At 44.5% G+C, this 27584-nt stretch overlaps 1 protein-coding gene across 5 annotated transcripts in view; it reads left to right on the top strand.

The window, feature by feature from the left end:
- The window catches only part of CDH10 (cadherin 10), a 261240-nt gene extending 240308 nt beyond the window's left edge, over positions 1-20932 (top strand). For 2 of the 5 annotated variants that reach the window (XM_019521470.1, XM_019521463.1), the window contains exons 10-12: positions 610-718; positions 12264-12515; positions 19865-20932. In XM_019521470.1, the coding sequence (XP_019377015.1) occupies positions 610-718; positions 12264-12515; positions 19865-20358 (855 nt within the window). In that variant the 3' untranslated portion in view covers positions 20359-20932. The remainder of the gene's footprint in view (positions 1-609; positions 719-12263; positions 12516-19864) is intronic. The other 3 variants (XM_019521478.1, XM_019521494.1, XM_019521487.1) reach the window with 3 other exon arrangements.
- The last annotated feature ends 6652 nt before the right edge of the window (positions 20933-27584 follow it).

The following is a 27584-nucleotide window of genomic DNA, read 5'->3' as shown; positions in this document are numbered from 1 at the left end:
CATGGGACCGGCAAGTGGTCCTTGCAGGCCCCCACACAGCCTGTTATGCCCCCAGGCCATGGGGGCTCAGCAGTGCAGGCTGCTTTACCCCCGGTAGTGGGGACTCAGATAAACTGGAAGTGCCTAGGTGGGCACTTTCAGGTTCACTTTATCTTACAAGCTGGCATGCCAGTTAATTGACCATGCCAGCTTGTAAGATGCTGGATAGCGCATCTTTTACTGTACTTATTTTGAAATTGGCATTTTCCCATGAAAAATGGTTTTGATGACACCCCATTTTTCATCAGAAAAATCTCAGTAAAAACAGGACCTGCTTTTACAGATACATTTTATATGTATTCATTTCCTAGTAGTGACTTCTCTATGATGTTTCTAAAATTAAACAGAAAGACATGAACAGGATATTTATATGGAGGCTCACAATTTTTAAGGAAGTGTGCATATAGTTTGTTTCTTTCTTTCATAAAAATACCTGGTTTTGGTTCATTTGATTTGAACATTCATTGAGTTTTATGGTATTGGTAAAATACAAGTAAGGTTTTTAAGCTGGCATTGTTTCTGTGGATAGCCATATCATAACACCGCATTTCTTCTGTTCTTTTTCTGCAGTTAATACAGACCATAAGTGCAGTAGACAAAGATGACCCCCTTGGAGGACAAAAATTTTTCTTCAGTTTAGCTGCTGTTAACCCGAACTTCACTGTTCAGGATAATGAAGGTAAAACATGTCTACCCCCAGGACATGAGATTTATCTTTAATTTATTTTAATTAGCATAGTTTGAATATATTCCTGAAATACCTGAACACTTATTAGTAACAGGAAGAAGGGAAAGAGACCTAATGAACTACTTAACTGCATTACATAAAACAAACAAAAGTAATATTACTCTTGAATTATCAGTAAATCTTACTGCGTCATGATCCTAGTATTGCTTTGTCTTGATCACTATTTTACATTCATGGTATTTAGTATGTGGAAAAAATTGGGCATCATTACAGCTTATGTTCATGTTTACAAAAAATCAATGCTGGCAGTGGGTAATATTATGAAAAATACTTTAAAAGCCCTAAACGGCAAGTTTACTCTGAAAAGTAAATCTGTTGTTGGATTTGCATGCTTTGCTGCAAAGCTAAACATAAATCTACCAAATCACCATATTTTGGGGATGACTGCAAATCAGATCTCAAGGAAATCAAAAGAGTATGTCTAAACTACACTATCCAAATGAAGTACAGTTTTGCATCTGAAGCAAAGTGGCTGGTTCTTGATTGGTTCTTTTTTATTATTATTATTTCTGTTGCTAGAACAAGTAAGATTGCCAGTTTCCCAAAGGCAAGACACAGCACTTCCTTTTTTAGCACTTGAAGTCATTGGTAGATTTTTATTATTTGTATTATAATAGTCCCTAAGAACCCAGTCATTGGCCAGGGATGAACAGTGGTAGGCACTGTAGAAGCAAACAGGCTGTCTCTCAAGAAGCTCATAATCAAATTGTAAGAAATGAAGCAACATAAGACAAGGCAAGGGAGAACACAGGGTAGCCAAACAGATCCCAGGATTTCATCTTTGAAGTCCCAACTGTTATATAATTGACACAGCTTTGAGGGATTAGGCACACAATTACCACTGAAATTAAAATCTACTTAGGTGACTTCTAAAGGTGACTGATACCTTTGGTCTTTCCAGGGCAGGAAGCAGTTTCATCCCTTATTAGGATTGTATGCATCTCTTTCTGTCTGACAATATAAAAATATTTCTGATTCTCTTAGGCCACAAAGCATTTGGTCTTTTTGTTTGAAGATGCTCAAATATGGAATGCTTAAGAGAACACAGTGGTGGTAGATTAAGAGGGAGAAAATGAGATCACTGAAGGTTCAAGATAAATGCTATATGTTGCTTGCATATAATCATTTATATAATCTGTCCACATAATTTGTTCATCACAAACAGAATATAAATTGACTAAAGTCATATAAGAGACCCACCTGAAGTCACTAAAGCTTGTTATTTATGTATACACATTCAAGAAGAAATGACATTTCATCTTTTCTTATCATTAAAGTGCTTATTTGGAAAAGAAAAACAACTTGTGTTCTACAGAGGTGGTTGTTGGAGAAAATGATGACAAAGAGTCAATTCAGAACATAGGTTTGAGGTGGACAAATAAACACACACAAACAGTAAAAATTGTAAGTGTCTTGATCTGCGCAGTAATTCATTTTAATAAGTCTTGGTTTATCTAATCAGTCACCTTAATTTATCCTTCAAAAAAAACTTAGATGCAAAAGAAAAAAAAGTCGTCCTAGGTTTTTGTCTCTGAAGCTTCCCACATTGGTCAGCTTCCACTACTGAGATGTTCTTCAAGATGTTGGTTTGGAGTAGAAATACGATGTCTTATAGAGAGAATGGGGCAACTTTAGAAAAGAGATTTCCCTCTGAGCTTCCTCACTGTAGACCTGTTTTTCATAGTCTTGATCTTCCCAGGCTTCTTTTTCTGTTCCTTTGTAATGATGAACGGGGCTGTTGCTTTGGGTGCATCCACATATGCAAGCACATGTGCTTGCAGCAGCTCAAATAGAAGCGGTGCAAATTTGAGCTGGGGCTTTTTACCTCAGTGCATGTGCCCAGACATGCACTTTGTTATGAAGCAAATTGTGCCACTTGGGGCAAAATAACCCTGCCTGGCTCCTCCCGGATATGCAGCCAGGAGGAGCACCTGTGCTGGCTCCAGCAACATAAAAACCTGCCCTAGCCAGCAGCTCAGGGCTACTTGCTTTCAGGAGCTTCTGAGAGAAGCCTCTGTGAGAATTTGGCCACACCCCTTCCTGTCCCAGGCTGCTGCTGCAAGCTTGGTCTCAGGAGCTTCTGGGGAGAAGATTACCAGACCCCTTCCTGCCTCTGGCTACTGCTGGGTTCTGGCTTACTCTCCAAGCTTTTTAGGGTAAATTGGCTGCACCTCTTCCTGCCTTGGGCTGCTGCTGTTGCTGCCCCCCATGGGAGGGGGGGTCCTCTACACCCTGCAAGACACTGCTCTCCCTTGGGGGAGGCACATTGCACTGCACTGCACTGCCCCCCAGCTTCTGCGCTCTGCCAAGCCACAGTGAGGGGACATCCTGGGGAGAAAGTCTCCACTGCCTGTGGGCCCCTTCCCCACCATCACTGCCAGGGCCTTGCTTGCCACGGCTGCCTTGGGGGCCATCCCAGCCTTCACACCCACTTTCACATGAAGCACACCCTGAGTGGCTAAATTGGACAGCTGCTACCACTGCTGCTGCTGTTGCTGCTATTGCTGCTGTCTGTTCTGCTGCCCCCTCTGAGGAAAGAGGGAGATTCACTGTTGCACCACCCTGCAACACTCAACACCATACCTGCATTGGATTACTCCCTAATTGACTGATTGCTCCTGCTTGCCCCTCCCCCATAGCTGCCTCACTGCATCTGCTCCCGCTTTTTTCTGCCTATTGCTCTGCTGCTGACTGCCCAGCTGGAGGCCTGAGGGGCTTCTGGACTGATCTTCAACAAACAAAGCTCCTCCACCACTCCAACCATCTCTTACATCTGCCTCAGCAGCCTTCCCTGTGTGTGTTTGCCCTTGTGTGGTAAGTCCTGTGGTCCATTCCCTTTGCCCTGGTGTTTGTTGTGTGGCTGAGTAAGCCAGCTCGAGTCTCCCCAGCCCTTGTGTGTGTGTGTGTGGTTTTTTTCCCATTCCTCAAGCATAGCCCTCCCAGGTTTTTTTTTCCTGTGGGGCTGTAGCTCAGTGAGCTTCCCCCCCGCCCCCGGCCCACTGTATATTTTGGGTTCCTTTATTGTTTTCCCCTCCCTCATATGAAGCAATGGCAGTTCAGAAACCTTTGAGGAGGGCAGATGTCCCCACAGACCTTCCTGCAGCTCCCACTATGGAGGCAGATACCAGCTAAGACCCCAAGGGGATGCATGCCGCTGCAATCCCCACCCTGAAGGTAGAGTCTAGCCAACCTCCTCTGGGGTAGAAAAACCTGCAACCTCTGCTGGAGGGGCAGGTTGGACTCCGGCAGGGAACCAACAAGGCTAGGGGGTCTCCTCTGGCCAGGCCTCCCAGGAGGGGTTCTCAAGCTGCATCCCCACTACCAAGAACCAAGGGCAAGGGCAGTAGGAAGGGCTCCTCTTCAGCCTTGTCCACATCTGGGGGTGGGAAGGGCAAGGGCTCTGCCCCCAAGCCTATACCCCTAGTACCTGAGGGAACCAGGTGTGCTACACCAGCCAGCACACCAACTCAGCCTGGCCCTGGCCCCAGCCCCAGCCCCAGCCCGGCCCCAGCCCCATAAATGCAGCACCCTCAGCAGGGAAACCACAGTTATGCATAGGCGGGCGGCTATGAGGTGACCTGAAGCTGCAGGGCCTGGACCCTCCACCGCCAGCCCTTCCAACTTGGGCACCAGGGCCCCCTTTCCAGCACTCAACCACAGGCATGGGGTGAAGTGCCAACTGCCCAAGCAGGAGAACCTGCACTTTGAGACCTGGGTGCAGGCCCTGGCTCATGTAGTGAAGGTCCCCAAGATCATGGCAAGGGGGTCTTTTTCCTTGCCTTGGAGATGGCCACACAAAAGGCAGTGGAGAGGGGGCTTGTGGTGGAGGGTGAGTACATCCCCCTTAAGCCCCTAGAAGAGCTGGGGACCAGGGTGGTCCTCAGCTCTGTGCCTCTCTGTATACCTAATTTGGCCTTGCTCCCTGAGCTCCAAACCCTGGGGAGAATTATCTCCCTGGTGGTGGCCCTCTCACTGGGTGCCAAGACCCTGACCTCCATCACATGCACTCTCTCTATCACCAGGCTATGATCCAGCTGGCAGTGGGAATGCAGCTGGAAGCTGAGGCATGCCTTGTGTTTCCTTTTCAAGGGGCCCTGGTAAGGGTTTTCTATACACGGGGGGACCTGCGGTGCTTCTGGTGCTGCGCCCTGGGGCACTTGCATCATGAGTGCCCCATGGGCCAGGAGGAGAGGGCACCCGCAGGTCCCACTGTCAAGATGGGTGCCCCTGCCACTGGTACCCCTCCTCCTTCAGGCCCCCCTGGTACACCAGCCACATCATCCAGTCCCACTGTGAGGACTCTGCCCCCAAACCAAATTTGGTGCAGTCCTGGGGAGGGTAGCAGCAGTGAAAGGGAGAGCAGGAGTGGGGGCCCCCTGCCCGCTAGTCATGCTCCCACTGTAGCTGCCTTAGCTCCGCAACCCTCACCTTCTACTGAAGCCTGTCCACCTGTCGACCATCCCATGGCTCAGTGGGTGCAGGTCCCCTCCAGGTGCAAAGCCAAGAGGAAGGCCCAGGTGCAGTTGGAGCCCTCTGACATGGAGGACTCCTCTCCTCACTTCCCAAGACCACCACACAGAGGGAAGGAGCAGCCTAGCTCCAAGGGGCCTCCCTGGCTGCACCCAACAACTCACCCCCTGGAAAGATCAAACAGGTAATACCCATGGAGGAGGTTTTGGGGCTGCCGGACAGTCCCAAACAGGAGCCCATGGATAAAGCCCTTCATTCTGCTGGCCAGGGTCTACCCCCTGAGATAATGGGCGCTGAGGCAAAGGAAGGTCCAGCAGCAGAACCCCCTGCCCACAATGAGCTGGGGCAGATGGGGGCCCTGGGGCTCACCCTGGTGATTCTTGAGGAGGGAGGTCCCCTTTCCCAAACTCCGAGGCAGACACCAAAGCCACCCTGGTGCCTGACGTGTCTCTTCCCTCCCCCTTCCAGAAAAGCTTCACTTCCAGCCTGCCCCATGGTCCCGCACCAGAGGGACTCGGGTGGGGTTCCCTAATCAACAGGCTGATCTTGTTGGGGACCCTGTACAGAGCACCCAGGGCTTCATCTCTACCCTAACATCTTGTGAAGGAGCCGCAGCCCCACCCTTACCCCCACCCCTGTCCCAAGGGGCTGCAGAGCTCTCCCATTCCCAACCAGAGTCTGGGGTCTTAGCGGACTGGGGGGTTCAGACGGTGCTTAAAGAGCCTGCTGAGCCCCAGGGCCAGGAGGAGGATGCCTAAGGACTGGCAGACTCCATGGAGCCTACAGAACTCTCGGTCCTGGTGGTCCCCAGGGGTGAGCTACTTGCATTTCTTGACCGCAACTACACAAAGCAGTGGACCAGCAAGATACAGCTCACCTTGGACCACTAGGGAGATTTTGACAGCATCCTTGCCACTGCGAGGGTGTTGTTGAGCAAAGGCAAGGGGCCCAAAAGCTGCAACAACTGGATCTATAGGTGGGCCTGCAGTTTCATAAATGTCCTCTATACTGCGTGAGCCAGCAGACCCCACACCAGGTGTTGAGATGCATGAGGCCCCTGCTGAACCATCTACTTCACCACCCCAGCCATGAAGTCATTTAACATCATAACCCTCTATGTCCACAGCTGCAGAAAGGGTCTCCAGAGATGCCGGGTACTCTCCTTCCTTCAGGAGTGAAGTACCCTGTGCTGTTCTTGCAAGAGACGCTGACCACTCCAGCTGATAAGCCTAATTCCCAGCTGGAATGGAGAGGCAGTGTCGTCACTGATGGATGTGATCCATCCTGACCAGATGTACATGGTACCTGGACATTCCATCTTCAACAACCTGTACTTGTTTTGGGACCTCCTGGAGCTAGTGCACCGGGAGGGCCTGTCTTTCATCCTCCTATCTCTATACCAGGAGAAAACATTTGACAGAGTGGGTCACGGGTTCCTCACAGGCAGGATGTGGGCCTTTGGCTTTCGACACCACTTTGTGCAGGCTCTCCAGGTGCTGTACACCTCTGCAGAGTGTTTGGTCAAACTCATCTGGACCCTGACGGAGCCCATCCCCTTCAGAAGAAGGGTGCATCAAAGCCAGCTGTACCCCTTGGCCCTGGAGCCCTTCCTTGTTCTCCTACGGAGGTGGGTGGCAGGGTTGATGTGCAGGGAGCCAGTGGTGCAGCTGGTCCTGTCATCGTATGGTGATGACATACTCCTCACGGTCCAAGACTCGGGGCACTTTGCACAAGTGGAAGCCTGCCAGGCATTGTACTCAGTGCCCTTCTCTGTCCAGGTCAACTGGGTGAAGAGCTTTGGCCTGGTGGTGGGTGATGAGTGGCAGGTGGGCTCACTCCCACCCACACTCTGCAGGATCTGCTGGAGCATAGGCTTGCTGCTCTACCTGGGGGTCTGTCTGTCCCATGCAGACCCTCCCCACTGGAGAACTGGCACCAGCTAGAGGGTGGTGGAGCAGCTCTGGACATGGGCAGGGCTCCTGAAGTGTCTCTCCCTGCATGGGAGAGTGCTGATGCTGAACCAGCTAGTCCTGCCCATGCTCTGGCACTGCTTACACACCCTCCCTGTGCCCTCTGAGGTCCTGGTCTCTGCCTCCAGATCCCTGGCAACACTTGCCCAGGGCACTGACCTGCTTGTCAATCCCCTCCTCTGGAACCCCCAGCTGGAGGTGCCAACAGCAGAGACACCCTGCTTTTGACAGAGGTTGATCCTGGCTGGTGACATCCATATTGGAGACCAGCTGGACTATGATACGCAGGAGTGGGTGGACCCCACTGCGCTGGCCCAACACATGGGTGTACCCACGACGTGTGACCTGCCATCTGGTTCAGGATGGACCTACCTCCCAACACCCTTGCCCTTGTCAACCAGGTCTTGCGTGGTGGCAGTCCCCCCCCCCCACACCCTCATGTCCTCCAGCCCACCAGAGTTTGGCATGGGGCTGGCGCCTCCCCTGCCCTCAAAGAGCTCTCCACTCCACCACCTAAGCCAGCTGGAGGACACCAGACCTTTTCCACCATCCATCACCACCATCTCTACATGCTCATGTGCCACACAATCCATCATGGAGTCCTGCCCAGACACCAAGTGGCAGGACCTGCTTGGCAAGGGCATGGCTGGGGTGCCCCGGTGGCTGAGTCTGCACTCCAGCCTCATCCCATGAGATCCTGGGCACCTCAGCTGGAAGCTTCTCCATGGAGCCATTGCTGTGGGCATGTATGTGGTGAGCTCCAAGGGCACCCTGGTCTCCTGTCCCTTCTGTGGGCAGAGGGAGACACTATTACACATGACCTTTGAGTGCACCAGGCTGCAGCCCCTCCAGCTCCACCTCCAGAATTTCCTCCTAAGGTTCTGGGTGAATTTCACCCCCCACCTTTTTCTTTCTCATCACTCCATCCATGGCCCCACCAAGTCCCGGGACCTGCTGGCCAACCTCCTCCTGGCCCTGGCCGAGTGAACTGGGTACTTGACCAGGAAGGAGGCTCTGGCTGGGAAGGTGCTCAGAAACTGTTGGGTTGCTTTCCTCTCACTTGTCCATGCATGTTTCCAGGCAGAGCACCAGTGGGCTACATCCACAGGTCCCTAGGATGCCTTTGAGGCCCGGTGGATGTGGCCCAGGGGGCTCTGCTCATTGTCCCTCTCAGGCCCACTCATTTTCATGTTTTGACCCTTTGACCCTCACGTCACTCCTGTCCTGTTTTTTGACTTTGTTGTCCCAATTATTTTGTTGTAGCGTTCACCCATTAGCCCCCATACAATAGGGGCTACTAGTTACCTGCATGAGCCTTAGGGCCTATGGTATTTGAATGTTACAAATAGACAGGAGCTTTTGAGGCCCAGCCATTTGGTATCTGTGGACACTAGCCCCTTTGTGTCAACTGGACTGCTGAAGCAGCATCCCAAATTCACTTTTTAAAATAACCCCAAAATCCATGTTCTTTGACAATTAGAATAAAAGAGAGAGAGAGAGGGATTGATCAGATGGACAATGTTTTACTGCTATAGTTACAATGTTAAAGCATTTTGGAAGCCTACCAGTCTCTCTAGCATCATAATAAAAGAAATCCTAAATATCTATATGATTTGGTATTTGCTTTTGGTTTCCTCATCACATGGTGGGTGTGTGATTGGGGAATGTGGGGTGGGGGGATATGGGTAGGTGTGGGGGCTGCTTAGGAGGTATGGGACCCTTGCCCTCCACAGGGCAGAGCCCCCCACACAGCACATGGACTGCCCTGCCTGCAGGGTCCCAGCCCCCACAAGGGGCTACAGCCCCCTCCCGGTCTCCAGCCTTCTGCTTGTTCTCCTACTCATCTTCTGTCTTCTGCTCCTTCCCCTGCTCATCTCCAGCCTCCAAGGCTGGAGATGAGCAGAAGGCTGGAGATGAGCAGGGGAACTCATCTCCAGAGGCTCATCTCCAGTCTCCTGCTCATTCTCCTGCTCTGTTTCCAGTCCTTTGGAGGCTGGAGATGATCGGGGGAGCAATCAGGAGGCTGGAGATCATTCAGAGATTCCCCCAGTTGGCTCCAGGCTCCTGATCACTCCCCCTTTCAGCTCCTGCCTGCCTATCACTCCCCCACCTGGCTCCAGCCTGCTGCATTGCTCACAGCTTACCAGCAGTGGGCAGTGGCAGCAGGGCTCAGCCCTGGCAACCTGGCATCCATGCTGCAGCTGCTGCATTGCGTGGGTGCGGCCCAGCTGGGCAGGGTGCTGCACTCTGTCTGGCAGCTCAGAGGTGCTGTGGCTGTCACCTGGGGCTCAGCACCACTCAGCCCAAGTGGCCCAGACCTCCAAGACAGTGCACAGTACCCTGCTGAGCCAGGTCATACCTATGTAATGCAGCAGCATGGGTGCCAGGTAGCTAGGGCCGAGCCCCACTGCCCCCCCATGCAGATGGGCTGTGCAATGAAGCCCCTAGCGACCCTGACCACTACTGCTGCTGCTGGTAAATGTGGGTGGGTCTGGGTCTAGGCAGGAGAGCAAGCAGGGTGTGGGGGGAATGAATGGGGGCTGGGGCCGGGCATCCCCCCATGGTTGCCTTTCCCCCTTCTCCAACTCCCTATACTTACCTGGCACAAAGCTGGGTCCAGGTCCCTGTAGGCTGCACCACTGTTTGTCCTGCATGGGCAGGCAGCATGCTTCACCACTGAGGCAAGGGCCAGGCATAGAGGCACTCTGGCTAGCTAGCAGAGCGTTTCTGTGGAGGATCAAGCCTCCGGTTGTCTCAGGGCAAAATCCGGGATCGTGCCCTGCCCCACATTTTTCCTTCAGGGTATTTTTTGACCTCTTGATATCCAGGGGTGTAATTTTGCCCCCATGCTGCAAATTTGTTCCTGCACGTGTCTCTTGCAGCATCTGAAAGGGGTTTGAGATGCTGCAAGAGGCACGTGCACACTCATCTGGACATGCCCTTTAAAGCCTAAATTCTGTCACCCTTTGTGCACTCATTGGGTGCTTTCCAGACATTGCAGTGACATTTGGGACACTTGTGCACTGTTGGCACGACTATTTTTTGTTCTATGTAGACATGAATGGCATGTGTCCATAGATCTATTGTAGATGATCAGTAGGCTATGCACTAGCCAGCTAGCCATGTGACTATTTTGTGTTAGACCTCAGAAAAGCAGGAGCACTTCTCACATCTTCTGTCCCAAACACTTAAGTGTTTAGAGAACTCACCCAGGAAGCAGGAAGTCCAGGTACTAGGGCCCCCTTACACAGGAGAGGAAGTTTAAAAAGACAGCTCTCTGACTTCCTGGAACAGCCTCTAACTACTATGCCACTTCTTAGGCCGTGTGGAGATGAAACGAGGAGCATGTGTGCATGACACTTTAAAGTGGGTTAAATGCTTTTGCACCACTTCAATGGTATTGGTGTTTGCACGCTTTGGTGGCATATTGCACAGTAATTCCAGCTGCTCTAGCAAATTTAGCGTAATACGTCTTAAGTGACTTAGGGCACAGCAAACTCCTCAGAGGAGTGGAGCAAAGCTGTATAACCGTGGAGCAAAGAACTGGGCTCCGTGCAGTTCAGGAACTCTGCAGGAACCCCATGCAGGCAGACTGGCAGCAGCCTGGGAAGGAGGGCCCGGTGCTTCCCTTCACAGCTGTGATGCCCCCTGGGACCACACAAGCAGAGTGCCTGTAGGCAGGTGCCACCTGGGGTGGGGGGTGCCGCTGCCATGGAGGGACGCACCAGCCCCCACTCCCCCATGCCCACAGCCCAGGGACCACTCCACCTGCTAGCAGCCTCCCCTCTCTGCCACCGGAGAGGCAGGTAAGTTCAGGTGTGTGCACAACATGGGGGTTTTAAGGGCCCTAAACTGAATTCAGTTTAGGGCCCCCATTTCATCTACACATGCCCTTAGACACTATCCAGGACCCTATCCAAGCTTTTTCTTTTGAAGATGGCCTGCTGGAGGGCAGAGAGAGATAAGTGAGTCTAGAAGGAAAAAAAAAATCCTATTCATTTCTACCCACCTTAGTTGAAATACAAAGTGCAGTGGTTCAGTTTCAATGGGAGAGCTGCAGGAAGACCTGAGTAGTGCCTAACCTATGGCCTTGTGGTTAGAGAACTGTGTCCTGAAATCACTCTCTAGGTGATGGGGCCCTACAACTTGGTCTGGCACCTTCTAGGCAGATGCCCACACTAATCACCCAGTAGGGTTAAAACATGATTTTGTTTGTTTTTCTGCATTTTCTCCCTCTTAGTGTCACCTCTTACTAGTGTGGTGGCCAATTGCACATTTATTTATTTTGCTATTCTTTATTTCAGGTAAATAACAGAGTGGTAAAACATTGCACTGAACATACAAAAACATCTCATAAGTAAGCTCACTTCTCTAGACTGCTTAGGAATGCAGCATTCAAACTGAAACTTTCAGATCCTTGAGACAATAACTCTTACGAGCAAATTTCAAGTTTAGGTGCTAAGGAATTCAGTATATTGTGCAACAGGATGTTGAAGGTGTTTAACTCTAGGGAATTGCTTATCTATTTTATAAATGGCATTACTCTCGGTATTAGCAGAAGGCATTTGAATTAAGAACTTTTTAGAAGGCATTTGAAAAGAGTATGTGCATCAGACACAAAGTGAAAGATATTTTTTTCTGGCTTGCTGCAGCTCCACTCAGGAACACTAGCTGTGTTCACTGAATAATTTATGCACTGCATGTGAACAAGCATAACATCATCAGGCTTTGGGGAAGCTCTGAACAACTTCATTTTTCCCCTAGAGTTTTATGATAGCAGAATCACAGCTGCCTTTTTTGGCCATAAGGCACTGTAGAGACATGAAGTGGCAAGGGAAAGCATAGATCTAAATAGCAAAATGACTTTTTCATCACGTTCAAATGGTAACAGAAAAGAAGGATCACTCTAGTGTCAAGGAGTCCCAATTTTTCAAAATACTCTAGTGAAACAAAGCATCTGCTATATACAGATAATTTAACAAGCATTTTACAGTGTTATATTAGATCCTAGCCATATATGTTTTTAACTGTTTTAGATAATACTGCCCGAATTCTGACGAGAAGGAATGGCTTTAGTCGACATGAAATAAATACCTATTTCCTACCGGTGGTGATATCAGACAACGACTACCCAATCCAGAGCAGTACGGGCACGCTGACTATTCGAGTGTGTGCCTGTGATAGCCAAGGGAACATGCAGTCCTGTAATGCTGAAGCTTTGCTCCTTCCTGCTGGCCTCAGCACAGGTGCTCTGATTGCCATTCTCCTCTGCATCATTATACTGCTAGGTAAGAAATGAGCTAATACTTCAGAGTTAGTCTGCGTGATAAGTTGTAAGCTATATAACTTTATATGTGTAGTGATTCTGTTTTGTGTGATAAGATTCAAATACAGTGGAAATAAAGATGAGATTACGTATACTTTTATGAACTTCAGTATTCCAAAATCCTATTTCTAGGTGAAAACCAATGGAAGTGTCAGGTTGTTAAATTATTTCAACAAAACTCAGTGTGCAGCTGTTTACAGTGAAGGTGTTCTCTTGAGACAGGTTTAGGAAGGTTGAATAGCATAGCAAAACTCAAATCTATGAACTGGGACTTGAGTCTTCACGCTAGTTTTTACTAATAGAGAATTTATTTTCAGTCAAATAATTGATTTCTAGGACTTATACCTCTTCACACATATGAAAACATTAGCTATACCCCTCTCTAATAGGAAATGAGATAGAAGTGGTATGAAATGGCTGAGAGAGTACTTAGTATTTTTCATCTTATATTCACCCAAGGTTCTGCCTTAATTAGGGAAACAGAATTTCTTTCTCTGTAAACTAGCATAGTTGTCTCTCTCCAACCTGTAGTTCTCCTGAGTGCTTCACAGGTACCCTCCACAGTGAGCTGTACATATTTGTTTAAGCACTTGAACATGAATATTTTTTTTTGCCTTAACTGTGTACCCACCTCTTCTTTTGTCTTTGGGATAGTCAGAGATTGAGGATATTCTCATTCCTCAGTTCCTCTTAACTACCTTGGCTTAATACAGAAGTTCTCCAGTCTGTTAGCTTGAGTAACATCTCATTTTCAAAACCTTCATTTTACTACTTTTTTATGCATTGTCTCCCCTCTTTTTTCTTTCTTTTTTTCCACTTTGCTCTGACCATTTTTCTCTCTCTGGCATTGGCATGACTTTACTCAGGTTGCTTAATATAAAGATATGTCCCTCCTGATAAAGCACTGTGCTTGCCACAGATGGGTATGCCAAGTGCTTTTGTGGTTTAGGGAATTCTCATATTTCTGGGAAATAAGATATCTGCAAATTATTCAGTTCCCAGTCTCTGGAAGACTGAGGAGATAGGCTCTAGATTGGCCTCCTAAATAAACCTGTGGTTTTGAAGTGCAAGACAAAGTGCAGGTTTTGGCTTGGTTCAGACCTCCTGGATATACAGACTCCCCCTTGAGAAGAACATCTGAGTTCCTGATGCTAGAGAAATCTTCATCCGGTGAAAGCAGGCTGGAGATCTGGATAAACTTCCAGGAAAAGATCACCATCCTGGAGCTTCTTAGAGGAGGCTGTATTCTCCTTCTCTTCATGAATCACAATGTTGCTTAGAGGCATCAATGTCCTGGCATGGGCACCTGATTGCAGAAAATATATTTAATAGGTACTGAAAAGATGTAAGTACACACACCCCAAAGACTTCTCTGATTTATATCAGGGCCTTAGTCAGAAAAGAACTGGTAATCTGCCCATCTTCTGCTCCAACACCAAGGGCTACAGGAATAGTACTAGCTCTTCTACTGAGACCTGGTGGGACCTCAATAACTTCCTGCCTGCCTGTCCAGCTTTCTAGTCCTGATATCTCATGTAGTTCCACATTTCATAACATCGAATATTCCCACTGTCCAGACTGAACTAGAGTCCCCATTTTTCCTTTGTCTCTACAAAATCCGTAAGCTTCCGGTCTTACTCCAATTAGGAAACTGTTCAGGTTGGGTACAAGGTATCACTAGTTGAGGTCTCTGTCAGGTTGTTTTCTTTTAACTGTGAGGATGACTGTTGTTTTGGACACACTGTGTGCTTCATATAATGGCCAGGGGAATCCTTCTGGAAAGATGTACTAGGTCTCTAAGGGGTGCCCTGTTTATCAGGGCACCCCTGGGGGTTACTAGAAACAATGACCATAAACTGAAGGACAGTAGATTTAGATTGAACATCAGGAAGAAATTATTTATGGGGAGGGTTGCCAAAATATGAAATGGGATTCCAAGGGAGGTGGTGCTTTCCCCTACCTTGGAGGTTTTTGAAAGGGGATTAGACAAGCACTCGGCTGGGGTTACTTGACCTCAGTGTTCTTTCCTGCCCAGAGCATGGGGTTGGACTCAGTGATTTAATAGGTCCCTTCTAACCCTAGAAATCTATGAAATCTAGACTCCTGGATCATGCTTTCTGATTTTGGCCCACTGGGTGAAGGATTCATTTCCTGTGTAATTCTTCTGGCCACATTCAAAGTGATTCCAGGTATAGGTCCCACTCCCTGGAATCAGTCGTTAGAGCTGTGCGAGGCTTTGGATCATGCTTCAGATCCAGAGAAGCTTTGGACACTTTGGTGTCTGAAGCAGCATGGCCGGATCAAAGCACTGGTTTCCTTAGGCTTTCTAAAGCAGTTTGGAAAAGCTTCAGAGCCACCTCGGAGATCCGGCCATAGGGTATAATGGGGAATCAATCACAAGTTTTGCCTGTCAGCAGCTTGAGGTGCAGTTCCCTCCAAACTCCTGCACCTATCACCTTGAAACTTGGCAGACTTCATGGCCTCAGCAAGGGTGACCACCCCTGCAGTTTTCACCCCCCTGTAGTGTAACACATACATGTGATATGAGTTTTTTGCTTTTAAGAATTTGGGGTGCAGGTCCCCCTGAACCCCTGCACCAATCTTCTTGAAACTTGGCAGGCTTCATGCTCTCACCCCTTTAAGTTTCATCTAAATCAGAAAAAAAACCAACAAAGTTATGGATATTTCATTGATTCCCCATTACACCCTATGGCCAGATCCCTGAGGCAGCTCCGAAGCTTCGGAGCCGCTCTGGCCAGATTGAAGCAGGAACCCGGTCCAGAGCTCCAGATTGGATCGCTGGCATCTGAAGTGGCGGGATCCGAAGCTGGATTGAATAGCTGCCTACTCGCACAGGCCTAATAGTTGTCTACTCAGTACCACGGTCCTTTCTTACACGGCCATCAGTGTTGTGTCCCTAGAATAGGGAGGTTCTTCACAAAGTCTCCAGAATGGAAGAGCTTCTCCATCCTAATCTGCTGTAGTCCCTTGAAAAGGCATTTGTCTTTCCTTTGGCATGCTACACTGAAGGGGCTTCCAGGTCCTCATGAAGTGGATGGCTCAATCTCTACTGAATTTCAGTGGAGGAGGATGATGAGCCCTCGTATCAGTTTATGGAATTTTGTAACAGCCTTACCTAGCAAAATCACCCTCCCCATTATTGACCAGGATTGCATTTCAGGCACTAGTTTTTACATAAGGCTGAAAGACAGTATCATTTCCCTTCCAATGGTATAAAACGTTTCTGCATGCCATTTATATACCATCTCTCTTAATCAGAGAAGCACCTTTCAAGATGATAAGATGGGAAATTAGGAACTAAAGAGATTGGATTTGATGAGGAAGAAGTCTTATTTCTTTACTAGTTTACAGTTCTGAATATTCAGCTACCACACCTTGTTAGCCTGGTATGATTTTAGAATTTATTAACTAAATTGTACCGCTGACACTGAATCTTTATCAGTAACTGTGATTGCTGTCATTGAGAGAGTGCTCCTGGTTACAGGGATCTGGTTTTCCTAGGGAAGTGCATAGTCTAGTAAAGCATCTTCCTTTTGAAGGCACAAAATTTTGAAATGGTGAGAATTTTCACCCTCTCAATAGCCATCCTATCGTCTTTGAGAATGTATGTAGTGCTAAACCATGAGGCAGAAGTACTAACCTTATCCTAACCAGAAAGGCATCTGCTCTGCCTTTCACATGCCACTGGCCAGAGCTGTCAAGGAAGCACTTGAGTGTCTAAAGAAGAAGTATCTTTCATTGGCAGCCTCTTTAGCTCATTCTTTTTTGGGGCAACAGACTTACATTTTGATGGAGTGGTTAAGGCAGGCAGTCTGCACTCTGAAGTTCCACTTTCCTTTTTATTTCTTCCTTTGAGAGACCACAACCAAAGTAGCTTGGATTACTCAAACCCTTGAACCTTCACTGGGATCTTCACAGTATGGGTAACCCACCTGTAACAGGGCACCATCGCAGAGTAGTTGCAAGCCCCTGGAGGCCCACAAAATCTCCCTTTTCCTTGTTCACCCTGGGAACAATCTTCCCTTTACTCACCCACCATGTGTTGATGTTTCTTTTGGTTCTCAAGGGGAGACTTCCCCAGGGCTTCTCAGTCTGGTCTTATTACAGGGAATACCTAGACATGTGGATCTCTTGCCTTAAGGGCTAATTGCATAGCTCCATACCTTCCCTACACCCCATGCCTCCCAGATTTCAAATCTCCGGTCAGGTGGGACCCTTGTCTCGGTATCTCCAGGCCACTCCTGGCCTTTCTTTTCCATTTTTGTTGGGGTTTTAGTCTTCCCTGCTTCCACCCCTCTACTCTGGCTGGGCCCCAGTCCAGCTCTTTGCCTTAAGCCTGCACCAGCAGGGCTCAAAACAAGCACGCACCCCTGGAGATACTAAAACCACTCCTTAGAGTCTCAGTTTAAACCACCAATATAAATTGCAATGTAAACACTAAGCCCCGAGCTATAACAAAAGAAGAAAAATAACGGCTCCAGGCCCACTTACCAAGCATCTCTTTCTCTCCCCAGTTTGCTCTGTCTTGTTCCCCAGGCTGCAGAGCTGTTTTCTCCAGCTTCCTTGGGCATTCAGGATCCCAAGGAAGCTGGACTCCACAACTCTCAGGGCTGGCCCCCTCACTCCAGGTGGTTCAACCCCAGGGCTTATACAGCTCTGGCCTGAGTCCTCTCCCAGTAATGTGATCCCCCAGTCAGCTGCTCTGCCAACTGGTTGTGCTCTAAAAATGCTGCCCTTAAAGGGGCTGCCCCACTTTCTAGTAACAGGGCCAGGGTTCCTTGTTACACCAACTCATAAGAAACACCAGGGCTTACCTTTACCATTATGAGTGGCTAGTGAAGGGCAGCTCTGCCTAGCAGGTAGCAGAAACTCTCCAAAACATTTTCCATCAGATCCATGTGCAGGCCCTCATAGTGAACACCCAAAAAGTCAAACCTAGTTGTAGTTTGGAGTTTAAATGGATAGTTTAGAATTTTTCAGCAGACTTTAACTAGTTTCAGACTTTACTGGAGCGTATTGCATAGAATGAAGATAATCCTATCACAATTAGACCATGTCTTATTCAGCCTAGGAAAAAATGCCTCCTGCACACTAGAAAATACCTTAGAAGCATGCAGTCATGGTTATGAGCCATGCATAAGCCTAGAAGAAATCCCCTAGCTCTGGAGGTAGTTGTTACCAAGCTGATCAGATCCTCTGTCACTTGGTAAAAAGATCCAGTAAGTTTCTGCAAAGTGGTTCTGTTTTTTCCCTCAATTTTCCCAACAATCATTCTGGTAATGTATCTTCTATGTGGAGATTACATCTGAATGCAAGCTCACTTTTTTTCTTCCAAGGAAGCAAAGTTACTTATCAACATGGAGCTCAGGGCAGTTCACAGTGCTTCTCAGACATCCCTAAAGCATACTGCCCAGTATCACTATTGATTCTTGTAACACCGTAACAACCTTACATATTGACAAACGGGCATAAGCTTCTCTTCTTTCCTCCTCCATACATGAAGGCAGTCTTCCTCTAGAGCTGGTACATCTGTCACTAGAAACATTTCCCAGCCATAAACCTTCCAGGACTCCAGCAAACACAAGTGGAGAGTCTCAGCAAGTATCTCTTTTTATATCACCAAAGAACTTAACCTTCAGATTATTTCCTCTGACTGAAGCTATCCATTTACCTCTTGATTCACTGAGGCCCCCTGTATACATTATGGGTATTGTACAGTTAGCTGGTTAATTGTGCAATTACCTGAAGTCAGCTACATGCTGTGGCTGGGGGGGTCCCAGCTCCCTGAACCATATCCAGCATAAAACCCCTGAGTCCTAGAGATTATGGCAGCCCCAATTCCCAGGGTCAAGGGGTTTCAGGCACCCAGGTACCTAGGAGTATCTGGGGTACTGGAAACTCCTGGGGCCAGAGGATCACCGTAGGGATTATTCCCTCACCGTGGGGGTGTGGAAAAAAAACCCAGAACTAGAAGATTGCTGTAATCTTCTAGTTGAGCCCCTCAACTAGGGTGCAGATGGTTCCCAGTCATGGGAGCTTGCCTCTTACTGGTGCATGTAGAGCTTGGCATTGGACTCCCTTTGCACTGGCAATAAGACACGATGGGTTCTTAACGTATGGCGTGGCAAGAAGCACTCTTGTGTGAATTGTGCATTAGATCCTATCATGCCTTTACTTGTATATGTAGAGGGGGCCTAAGAGTCTAGGGGAAGACTCAAGCTATAATCATGTACGATGCTCTCTTCATCCCATAGTCAGGCAGACCTTTACCTTCCCACTGACTCTTTTAATGCCACAGAAGTGCTGCACAGGAGAGAGAGATGACTGCATAACTAGTTCTTCTCAGCCCAGCTGGCATGAGACAGATCAGTTTCCCAGGCCTCCGCATTGTAGCAGTGAGGTACATTTTTTTACAAGACTTGATTGCTGCATCTTTACTTCTATCAGAATAGCGGGGAAGATACTTCATCCAGGTTTACACAATCTGCACCTTACAGTCTGGATGCTGGATGTCTCTTCAACAAAAAAGTTCACCTGTTCATCTTCCATCTTCCATTCATACATAGTGGGAAAGACTCTACCAGTTTAATTTACCTTCTTTTTGTGATAATGCTATGCAAGTACTCTCTTTCCCCAGAAGATCCCTTTATTCTAACTGGAAAACATTAAAAGAAGTATAAGGGGAAAAATGTTTTTCACTGTTAGTTCTCTCACTTTTACAAAAAGTAGGTTTATTTAGTAGGTGGTTTATTGTTGAGGGAAATTAACTAACTTTGTGACTTGTATGACTTATATGACAAAAGAAGAATAAACAGTTGACAGACTAGCTGCTACATACTAACAGCACACACAGACATGAGCTCTTCCCTCCATGCAGGAAGGCAGATTGCCCCTGGAAACTGGTACATCTGTCACCAGACATATAACAGACAGCATTATACTTCAAAGTCATGTGGGAGAAGGGAGGTAACATCCTTTACCTTCAAAGTAGACATGACCACTGTCAAATCATACAAATTCCCTAGCCAAAGTTACACAAGGTATTTTAAAAAGGCCTTTTACTGAAAGTACGTAATTTACTATGTAGAGACGCCAGTTGTTCCATACTACAGTAAGTACTGTAAGTGTGCAAAATAATGTTTTGTCAATCATCAAAGGAGGATTTTATTTGTATCCACGACTCAAAAATCAGAATTGAGACATTACAGTCAATCTGTTGTGTTTGTTAAACTTGCCACTGAGAATTTGTTAAACTGAGGTCTTTGGTTTATCTGTTCTATTTTTTTTAAGTTATAGTGGTGCTGTTTGCTGCTCTGAAGAGGCAGCGAAAGAAAGAGCCTCTGATCCTGTCTAAAGAAGACATCAGAGACAACATTGTGAGTTATAATGATGAAGGTGGTGGAGAGGAAGACACCCAAGCCTTTGATATTGGCACACTGAGGAATCCTGCAGCTATTGAAGATAAGAAGCTTCGACGGGATATTATCCCTGAAACATTATTTATACCACGGAGGACTCCTTCAGCCCCAGATAATACAGATGTCCGAGATTTCATTAACCAAAGGCTAAAAGAGCATGATATTGATCCCTCTGCACCACCGTATGACTCACTTGCAACATACGCCTATGAAGGAAATGATTCAATAGCTGAATCCTTGAGTTCATTAGAATCTGGTACTACTGAAGGAGACCAAAACTATGATTACCTCAGAGAATGGGGCCCTCGGTTTAATAAGCTAGCTGAAATGTATGGTGGAGGAGAAAGTGACAAAGACACTTCTTAACCTATGATACAATATGGTTTTGGTTCATTTAAGAGGAAGTAACCTTACAGACACCTTCTCCACTCAACAATATTTAACGATCAGGAAGATTTTCCTGCCACTCAGCACAATGGTTTTCTTTTTAATATTGATTTCAGTTGTTCATTAATGTCATTTATTCTTTCTAGTAGGATGTCACATGGAATATATACAGCATTTTATTTAATCACATTCCAAGAGCCAAAGCTATGGAAATTCAGTGTTGTCCATTTTAGTAAGTAAAAGATACCGTACTTTCAGAATTTTGAACAGGGTGATACTCCCCTTAAGCAACCTCATGTACAAGCCGCTTCTGTTAGGTACATGTCTTACCCTTGCAAGTGCAGCTTTTAAGAAGGCAAAGAAGAAAAATAATATATCCTGGTTCTGTACATTAAAATTCAAACAAAATGTACATGTGGTGTTAATAAGTGTGATATGCAGCTGGTTTAAAAAAAAAGTTTGTGCAACTTCATTTCATCAAATTCTATCTGCCAATGTTTTATATTTATATTTTTGTATTTATTTTTAAGAAATAAACCAGTTTTTACAACTACATTGTTTCCTGCCTGGATGTTCTGGGAAATGAAACAATGGATCGCCAGTGGAAGGGGTTCCAAACTCAAGCTTGTAGAGAGTTTGGGACAGTATTGCTTTATTCTATCCCTTTCATATAATATTAACAAAGGTTCACCAACATTTTAAGATACTTGTGTTTACAGAGAAAAGGAGATGCCAGATTACGGGATTTATGTATTTGTTTGATCTTAAGTGAATGTCTTATTAACCAGAAATAAGAACGGGAGCCACACCTATTGGCAAAATTTGCTCGTTAGTTTTGTCCAGGAAATAGTGGCCAATGTTACATCTGACATGCATAACTTAGTTCTAAATTACATGAACGGAACAGTCCTACCAAACTTCAGAATAGAATCTGAGAGATATTAGGCCCCAATTCTTCCTCAGGATACGTTAGTATAAATCCCTGTGTTCATGCAGCATCCCATTAAATTCAGTGGAATCAAAATGGCCAATATGTAAAGATTTGTTTTAAAAACTCCTTTCTTCTTTAATAAAGCAATTTACTTAATTAATGGTAAAGCTACATAGCTCATTAGACTGTAACTCATTGCAAATAGGATATTGATCTTAAAAGGAGACATATTGACAAAACTGAAAATGTCCTCTGTCTACAGAGCAGGGGCATTATCACCAACATTACAAGCATGCTTCAGCTGAGTTCTTTGTACTTTTTAGAGGGTACATGTATCCTCAGAAGCTATCATATTATAATGAAAAACACTTAAGTGATTAGAGAATAGAATAGGGGCACATGGATTATGGTGCCCTTCCTGGCTCAGGTAAACAAATTCCATGTAATCTAATGCAAAAATGCAATCTGAGGTTCCTAAAATATTTTTAAGGGAAAACATTTTATAAATTTTAACAAATGAAGATTGTCCTGTAATGGCAAGAAAGACACCATAAATTTAATTTCAAATTGCTACAAACACAAAAGTAGCCAAAAGGCTAAATTCCATCTACAGCAAAAAGTAGTCAAAAGGCTGAATTCCATCTACAGCAAAATTGATACCAACAAGTCTGTAGTTAATGACATGAGTGCAATACATACACACTAGTCCATAGAGGAAATGAAGATGTGTAAATGAAGCATGTAGAACTTCTCTAAAACTGCAGATTCTTGCTGTCTCCATGAAAAGTGAGACTTATGGTTGTGTAAATCCATCTATCACTTATACATGCAGCTCATGAGAGGGAAACCCAGCATTTTTTTAGTAAACAATAAATCCCAGATCCCTCTTTAAACTCATCAGACATGAATTAACAAAAATCTAAAATATTTTGATATCCATGTCATGATTTGTTTCCTCTGTCAATGCATACAAATTGAAAACATGTCCCTTAATGAAAACCGTAACACAGTTGTTGAATACCAAAATATATGGAGTAGAGAATTAAATAGTAATGTTTGATAATAGCCATGCAACTATGCACACATGAACACATAAAAGAAAAGATTTAATATACTGCTAGTGCTTGACAGGAAGCATATTAGTCATAACTCTATTGTGGAGGCTACAGAACATAGCTATTAAAAATATCTGCTTTCCAATATTACTTAAATCTTATGAATTTTTTAAAGAAAGTATAAGTATTCCCATCATTTGATTGATGATTCATAATAAATGTGACCTATTACTTTCATATGAAGACAACCTTGTTCAACTATGATATTATCAAGTGAAGATAATCATATCCTTTTTTTTTCCTTGATACTTCAGGTAAAATTAAAAACATGCATATTACAATCTCAACACTATAATCTTATTGAATGGGAGTTATGCAAGTAAAATCAACTCCCAGCATAGTGAAAATAGGCATTGGATCACTCAATAAGCCAGGCTTATAATATAGCCAAAATACATGCAGAAGAAAGTAAGAAACTAGTAATTGCCATAGCAATGTTTAATCAAACACAATCACATTTGACAAAATTCATGTAGCTGTGCATAGAAAACCAAACACACTAAAGCTCATCTCTATTCCAACAATGATGCTAGTCTTTTTTCACAGACATCTTTCCATTTTCTCTTGTGCTATCATGCAAAATTCAAGTAGAATCTGTAAATCAGCTGAACTATCCTCTTTCAAATCGCTTTTTAAAGCTATCATCTACCATGACAATTGCATAATCTTTAACAGTGGTTGTACAGAATCTTTAACAGTGGTTATACAGCTGCTGTGCTGTGATCTCTGTTTCTTGTGATAATCATGAACTCTTCTTCATGTTTTTATTAATTTTTTATACTAAACAAATGTGTATATATCAACTATATATATAAACTATGAACTACCTGAATATCTGTTATAGCAAGTAATCAAGGGGAAAAGAAAAAAGGGGAGGAAGAGAGAGGAATAGAAGAAGAAAAGATAAGTGTGCAAGAACTGATTTTTTTAATTACCAAAATAATCTAAACTTTCTTTCCAAATTACAGTAAACTTTTTATAGCAGTTAAGCCTGATAAACATTTCTCTCCATAAATGCCAGCTATGCCAACTCATCGTTCCAAATTTTGTCCTTTGGAGACATGTTACTCTTCTAATGCAGCAATATAACCTTGTGTAGGTGTGTCTATATTTGCACTTTAATGTGCATTGGCCTATTTAAATGCACATCAAAGTGTCACTTTAAAAATGTGCTCTTTAGTTAATACGCAATAAAATAGCTTAATGCTCATTAGGTGTCACTTAAAAACCATGGACATCTATACATGTGCTCCAGGGTGGGGGGAATCACTTTAATCAGAACATCTGTGAGAGCCTCTCTAATTAAAGTGCCTACAGTGTCACATGTATTCAGTATCCCATGCTTTAAAAATTGGGGGCGGGGGGCACTTTAACTAAAGCTCGTTCAATAAGCCTTAGCTAAGGCACCTCCACCACCATTTTGAAATGCAGGGACACTGAATATATGTGATGCAGAGGTTTCTGGAGTGTGCTAATTAGCACACTCCAGCAGAGTTGCAGCAAACTCAATTAAGTCTGCTCTGAGGTGTGCTAATTAGTATGTGTGGGAGCAGAGCTCTATCATATGTATAGGTGCCCCATGCTCTTTAGTTAATGCACATTAAGACAGGCTAATGTACATGTTCCTAGTACCTCACAATGGAGGTACTAGATTTAATGTGCATTAGCTAAAGCACATTAATGCATGTGTAGTCTTGCTCTGTGTCACTAATAAGGCCCACTCTAAGGGTGCCTATACATGAGTGTAGAGGCTGCTCCAATACCCTTGAATTCCAGTTGCCATACAATTTCCACTTTCTAACAGCCTCCTGTGTATCCCCACACTTGAACATGGTAGCAGAGGCACTTGTATCAAAGCTTATTGACTGAGCTTTAGTTCAAGCACCCCCACCACCATTTTTAGGTGTGGAAATGCTGATACATGAGATGCAATAATGCTTTAATTGGAGCAGCTCTCTGCGTTGTTCTAATTAAAATATACCCCCCCCACACACACACACTGAAGCACATGTAAAAGTGCCTTAAGAGTGCCATCTTGGAAGCATACAGTTGGAATTCCTTAGTAATATACTCAAGAACACACACATTTGCCAAAGGTATCACTGCTGTGTTTGAAAACCATGTTTATTCTAGTTATACTTTCTTTCCAAAAACAATTGATAACTGGGCATGACCAAAACGTGACCAAGCATTGTCTGCAAAGCAACCCATCCCCAACATTTATCTCTTGGCAGTATAATTAATGTTTTTTAAGCTGAGAGGGAGCCCGGTACAGACAAAAATGATCTTTTGTTGTGTAAGATAAAGTCCAAGACTGATCGTTGATGTTTGGATATTGTGAATTGCTGATTTCCGCTGGTCATCTGGATACTTTGGTCTTTCATTTGATTTCTGTCTTAAATGGTCTCTATCAGTCCTGCTATGTGACAATATATATTCATAGAATGATGGCAGAGGAGGGGGAAGAGAAGCAGATTGCAAGGCAAAAAATAATGTATTTGTGGTATTTGTTGTATCTAAAGCCTTAGATCCATATGATTGCCTAATATTTGACGCAACCACATATATTGCCATTCAGTTGATTGGAAGGTCAAATTCATCACATAAATAAAAAGGAGTTAATACCATTTTCTTCTAGGAGCTGTTCTACATGCATAATAACCTTATCCATCTGCTTTCTGCACATCCATTTTTGGGACCTACATTTCACAAAGAGATTGCCCCAAAAGAGGCCTTCTGATGTAACAAAGGATGAAACTTTAGTACATTTGTCCAATTCTTCCAAGCTTGTTAGGCTGCAAAAAATATAAGAGTTAGAAAGTTATAAAGATGATAAATTGAGCTTATGCTGGTTAAAAAAGAAAGGGGAAAAATTTAGTGCCTGTTTGGCATCTACCCATACAGGAGAGCTATCAGTTACATTAGGAATCCAGTATGCAGTCTGATTTACTAAGATGCCAGTGTGAGATTTCCCAAGGTTTGGAAGATGAGCACCACACATTTCAACTAGTAGTTGCATCTTTTTTGATGAAAGTTGAGTACTTATGTCCTCTCTCCACAGAAATCTATAGAGCATGTGGTTGCTTTTAATAAAATAGGATTAGGAAATTACAGTTTGTAGGTTATGTAACAGGTAAATTAGAAAAGTCAAGACATTCATTTTCAAAATATGAACATGCCCCCCACAAGGATATTACCAAACTGCTCCATTTATTCAGTTCCTGTAATATAACACTAAGAATCTTCTGAACATTTTGGTAGAAAATAACATTAACATTCTTGGCTTTTTTAAAACTCAAATAAATTATATGTGCTGCTTGCCAGTGAAATTTCCATTTGCTAAACGTACCCTTTGTGGCATACTTATTTAGTCCAAGGAACTCAGACTTAGTCCAATTAATTTTATAACCAGAGAGATTGCTAAAATTATTAATTAATTATAAGAGGGCAGGAAATGATCTCTCAGGCGGTGACAGAACTATTAATACATCATTTGCATACAACAGGATTCTGTGTTCACTATCTCCTACCTTAATTCCTTTTATATCACACTTATTCCTTCTAGTTGTAGCCTGTGGTCCTAATGCTAAATCAAACAGATGGGGGGATAATGGACAACCTCGTCAAGTTCCTCTTTACAAGAGAAATAGATTGCATAATAACATATTATTGGTCACAACTCTTGAAATGGGATTTGTATAAAGCAATTTTATCAACTTCATGAATTCTTTACCAAATCCCATCTGTTCAATATACAAAGTTACTTTCAAGAAACACAAACAAATCTTTCTCTAAATCAAATACTAAAAGAGGCATACGGACTTTAGAATTGTGTGCTGCTGCTACGTACAAATAACATGACATACATAATGTGCCTTTTTGATAAATCCTACTTTATTTTTGTGAATAAACTTAGGGATGACCTGTTCCAATCTGTGTGATACAGTTTTAGTTAGGGTTCATTAAAGAAATTGGTCTATTTAGAACAATTCACAAAATCCTTGCCTGGTTTAGGAATTACAGAAATAAGAGCTTCACCTAAAGTGGTTGTTAGTGACCTTGATTTTTACTTTATTATATATATTTAGTAATTGAGATAACAAAATACTTTTACTTTTTTATAAACTTCATAGGAAATTCATCACTGCATGGAGATTTATTACTGCTCATGTCCTTTAAACCAAAAGTTATTTAATCTATAAATAAAGGAACTGGTAAAGTTTCCTTCTCCATCTTTGAAATTTATTGCATGGGTATAATGTTCAGGAGTTTGTTTCTTCACTATAACATTCAGATTCTTGGACCACATCAAAATGAGAAGGGGCATGTACTTGCAGCAGCACATATTTGTGCCACTACTTTGTACCGCAGTGCACACCCCTACATTTGCCCTTTATTGCAGTCTGTGTCCAGCTCCTCCCAGGTCCATATGTTGCAGTGGGGGCTGACTGCAGCACAGGGTGCCACAGTGTGGGGCTAAGTCATCATACCCATGCTGAGGAAACCTGCACCCCAGTCAGCCAGGGAGTTGCATGTGAAGACAGGGGAGCAGGCAGCCTTGGGCTGCCTCCTCCTGTGTCTCTGCATTTGTCCCAGAGCACACTATTTTCACATTCATGGTCCACTTTTTTTTCTTGGATTTTTCTTTTTTGCTACCGGAAAATCCCAGTAGCAAAATTTACTCCCATGCTGCAAATGATCAGTGCCACGCACAGTTTAACTTGCAATGCATGCAGTTTCTGGTGCCACAAACCACACATGCCTGCCTGCCTGGACATATCCTTGGTGTACAAATTAGAATACAACTGACTGAACTGTTGGTTGATTTGTCCTTCTGTTGTATGCATATTCCACAGTCTCTTATATTTGATATTTTATTATGGTTGGATTTATTTTTTAGTCTATGTGCTAGTAACTTTTCTGCACATTCCCCCAGTAATCATGATCTCCTACATATAGAAGCAGGGTACTTTAAAAGTAAGTAGTGTGGCTGGACTTTTTGCCTCGGACTGTGGTTTGTGAACTCATTTGACCTTTTCTTTTATTCTGGTAAGGTGTTAAAGGAATAGACAACATTCCTCTGAATATCTCTAAGGTATGGAAATAATTAAACACTTCATTTTAAATATTTATAAATCAATAAGCTTTACAAAGGCAAA

This window comes from Gavialis gangeticus, unplaced genomic scaffold (genome assembly GCF_001723915.1).
Source record: "Gavialis gangeticus isolate Ggan-Ray unplaced genomic scaffold, GavGan_comp1, whole genome shotgun sequence".
Classification (NCBI taxonomy): domain Eukaryota; kingdom Metazoa; phylum Chordata; order Crocodylia; family Gavialidae; genus Gavialis; species Gavialis gangeticus.
The sequence above is the reverse complement of the archived record's forward strand: the minus strand, read 5'-3'. Positions and strand labels throughout refer to the sequence as shown.